Source organism: Anoplophora glabripennis, unplaced genomic scaffold, assembly GCF_000390285.2.
Source record: "Anoplophora glabripennis isolate ALB-LARVAE unplaced genomic scaffold, Agla_2.0 scaffold6706, whole genome shotgun sequence".
In the NCBI taxonomy this organism is placed as follows: domain Eukaryota; kingdom Metazoa; phylum Arthropoda; class Insecta; order Coleoptera; family Cerambycidae; genus Anoplophora; species Anoplophora glabripennis.
The window spans coordinates 1-3752 of NW_019422780.1; the positions used below are offsets into that span (position 1 = coordinate 1).

The 3752-nt window shown below is 31.9% G+C and overlaps 1 protein-coding gene across 1 annotated transcript; it reads left to right on the forward strand.

Annotated features, from left to right (window-relative positions):
* Positions 1–982: 982 nt before the first annotated feature.
* On the forward strand, positions 983–3728 carry LOC111693028 (the record flags this gene model as incomplete). The annotated part of the gene is made up of 3 exons (XM_023457166.1): positions 983–1176; positions 1351–1424; positions 3628–3728. Coding segments are annotated over exons 1-3 (302 nt in total), but the record flags the coding sequence as incomplete, so codon positions are not given.
* Positions 3729–3752: the final 24 nt, after the last annotated feature.

Here is a 3752-nt window from a genome sequence, read left to right on the forward strand (position 1 = left end):
CCTTAAATAGATAGATTAAGAAAATTTATTTGTAATATTTTGCACTTATATACAGGGTGTCCCGGAAATGGTGGGCAATAGATAATGAGAAAATAACGTCACAAGTTCATATAAAATTTTTGCCTCCGGGCTCACCCTGTAGAGTTATTAGCTCTTGAAGTTGAGAATTAAAAATGTTTTTTTTGCTGTAACTTTTGTATTTTTCAATAAATTATTAGGTGGAACTAATATTGAGAATTTATTATGAATTGACTAAGTATCTATAAAATTCTAGACTAAAAAACTCACAAATCTCCTGGATTTATCTTTTGAGATCAGGAGTTGCCCGTTGCGATTGTTCGCAAGAACGTTTTCATATGCTGTCATAATGTTTCAATGACATTTAGGTCAGGATTTCTTGACGGTCAATTCAAGACTATTATTATTATATCCAAAACTATTTTTTGTAAGTTTGGACATATGGCAGAGGATACTGTCCCATTGTAAAATAAAATTTCTGTCGCCAAATTCTTCTGATACCGTGGGCAGTAAGTTAGTCTCCAACATATACTGATTTTCATCAGAACTCTAAACCAAACAAGCCATAAGCAAACTCTTTTGTCCGAACGTATTATATGTAATTTTTGTTTAATTTTCATTGGAGTACAACTGTTGTTGTTAATAAAGACGAGTCAATCAGTATTCTTAACACTGAATTTGTGACAATTATTATTGTGTAAAGTTGAAGTGAATTTGAAAAACTTTATTTAAAAAATTTGCATCTAATTTGTGATAAATAAGGTCCCTTCGCAACCTTTAGTTGTTAGGACTCGTACTATTATAAGTCATGCCTAATTTGAAGATAATTTGTTCATTGGTTTCACAAATTAACTTAAACTTTTAGGCTTCAATTTGACTGTAACAGTTGAGGGTCTTTTATTTAAATATACCCAGTACAATATAATTTTGATTATATTTCATTACTTTGTAAATTATCTAGGTGTATAGCTTGGCTTACAGCTTGTCATAGAGGAGGGCTTATCTCTACACCAGAAGAGACTGTGAAAACAATGGCTTCTGGAAAGTTGGGTGTTTGTGAAGACCACTTTGAACAAGACTGTTTTGAGTGTACAGGAATACTAAAATCCGATGCTGTCCCCAAACCTCCTGAAGGATTTATTGTTGACTTTATTAGAAGTAAGTGCATGAGGCTTCTTGTGTATATTTTTTTTATACAATGAAATTAATTATACTTTTAAAGAAATAATAAATAGCATCAGCAGCTTTCTTAAGTATAAAATTATTTATATAATATATTGGTTTTACTTTATTTGTGTATAATGTATTTGATTTAATGATTTACTATTCCAGGATCAATAGCATTTTCGGACCCCTCAGATTCTACAGTAGCAGAAGCATTTTTTATAAATGATCAAGGTAGAAAGGTACGTATTTTTATGTTATTTCAAACAAAATTTTTATAGCGTATACAACTTTTTATTAATCTGAGATGCATACCCAATCCTGACCTTTGTGTCGCGATGAAAAATTTACGTTTTCAGAAAGGTACATCAAACACAATTTTTTGAACCTTAATACACTTTGTGAGCCGAGGGGTGAGCTTTTTGATGCCTTTGTCAAAAAATCTCCCGCCATCTCTCAGGCTCACTGTTTCAAGACACTGTGAAATCTTTTCCCACCCATAAACACCTTCAGAGAAANATACAGTCAAGGAATTTTTCACCTTCCAGTTCCTTGTCAAAATTAATGACAAATCGCACTGAAAGGATAAATCAAGGATTATTTTCATGAAAATAGGTTTGCCTAACTAAAAAACATTATACAGCAGCATCTTTATAATCCAAATTAATTGAGACTGAAGATAGTTCTGACCATCAAAAAGTGTGGATTAACTAATAATGCTCACATGAACACGCAACAAACTCAGGCTCCAATAATTTAATAAGAACTTTAATTGAATATTACAACAGCCTGAACAGGAATCAAGTAGAAGGGTATGAAATTACATGTAGTACATACATATGTTGTTCATGATTTGCATGACATGTGACTTCTTTCAAATTTTTTTCATCTATGACAGTCAGATTCAGGTTTTAGGTCGTTCGATTTAGTAGGTTATTCCATTCAGATTATCAAGGTTCTACTGGACTTGTTGAACGTGTATGTGATGAGCCGGGCCACCAATCTCATCATTCAGGTTTATTGTAAGCGATAACCTCCTTGAGGTAGAGTTATAGTAGACACAATTCTGTGAGTCCAATTGGCAGATTTGGTATATTGGAAACAAAAATATTCATTTTCATGTCGGGCAGCAAACCCAAAAAAAAACTTTTAGTTTTCTTAAAAAGTCGCAAAGCAAATTAAATAAATGGTGGGTTTGATATTAACATTCAAATTTTAACAAATGTATCAACCGGAGTATCAAGTCAGGGGATCAAATATGTGCCCTAATTGCCATGACAGATTTGATGAGTCTGATATGTGAGTCAAATCTATACCGATTAAATTGGTTCATCTTAAGCATCCATAAAGTGTCATCGTGATAGATTTGATATGTAACGGGCTTGATTGTCGAGTCATATTTTTACTGATTAAATTGACCAATTTATCCGTCTGTGTATGCTCGTCTAATGATAGGGTTGTATACACTTACATTTTAGTAAAATTATATCCGTGAATGAAATTTTTGGAAAAATGGTATAGATGAAATTTCAAGAAATATTCTTATGATGTTAAAGCAATACTTTTTTTGTGATAACATAAAAAGGTACAAAGAGTTTTATTTAAAAAAATGTATTTCCTACAGTTTGTTCTTAAGCATAGGTTTCTAATTTTTATTTTACTTGCCGTTATAACTGAACTTTAATGCAGTTTTAATGCACAAAGTTCAAAAAGTATATAATCTGTCATATTAAGGAGGTTTATCAGGTACGGAGGTACATCTAAAGTCTAACGAGAGTTTCTGTAGATTCGCTAGTGACTAAAGTAGTAAGCCTTTAGATTTTTCAATGTTGCACTTGGCTGGCTCGCTCATCTCGGCGTTTACTCGCTCGCGTTCGATCATTCTGTTTGCTTGGATACCTGCAAATTTCAAACGACGCTACGTCGAGACCGCGCTATCACACATATGGAGGATAAGTTAGTCAACGACAGCAGTTTGAAGGAGAATTATTATAAATTATGTATCTTACAAGTACCTAATCGATTTCTACAAGCTATCATATGGTTCCTTAGATATCGGTTTCCTATTTATACAAGTTGCTGTGGAAACTGTTTGTCAATTGTTGCACATTCTAAGTGGAAAGACCAAAAAAATCTGCATTCTCATAAGACTTCGTACTAAATCGTGAAAAATTATTTTATTAATATCTCGTCTCTTAGGTACCCAAACTACTCATAATTTTGTTTGAGGATTTTCTTCATATTAATAAGCTTATATTAATTTTTGTATGAATATTTGTTTGTCAATTCCAAATCAGATAAATCTTAATTTGAAATTAACTGGTTTATACTTTTTTTGCATGAAGCAGCAAAAGTTGTTGATAAGATGGGTAAACGCTGTATTAATTGTATTTGTATATTCTACTTTTTTAAAAGTTTGTCTTGCTTATATTATGTATTTTATAGATATTGCCATCAACTTCCTCTGGAATTTGTTCTTACAGAAATTGTACTAGTAAGGTGTCGGCAGAAAACCCATTTTTCAGTTTTCCAGTAGATCCAATAAGGTAACAATGAAAATAATTTTTAAT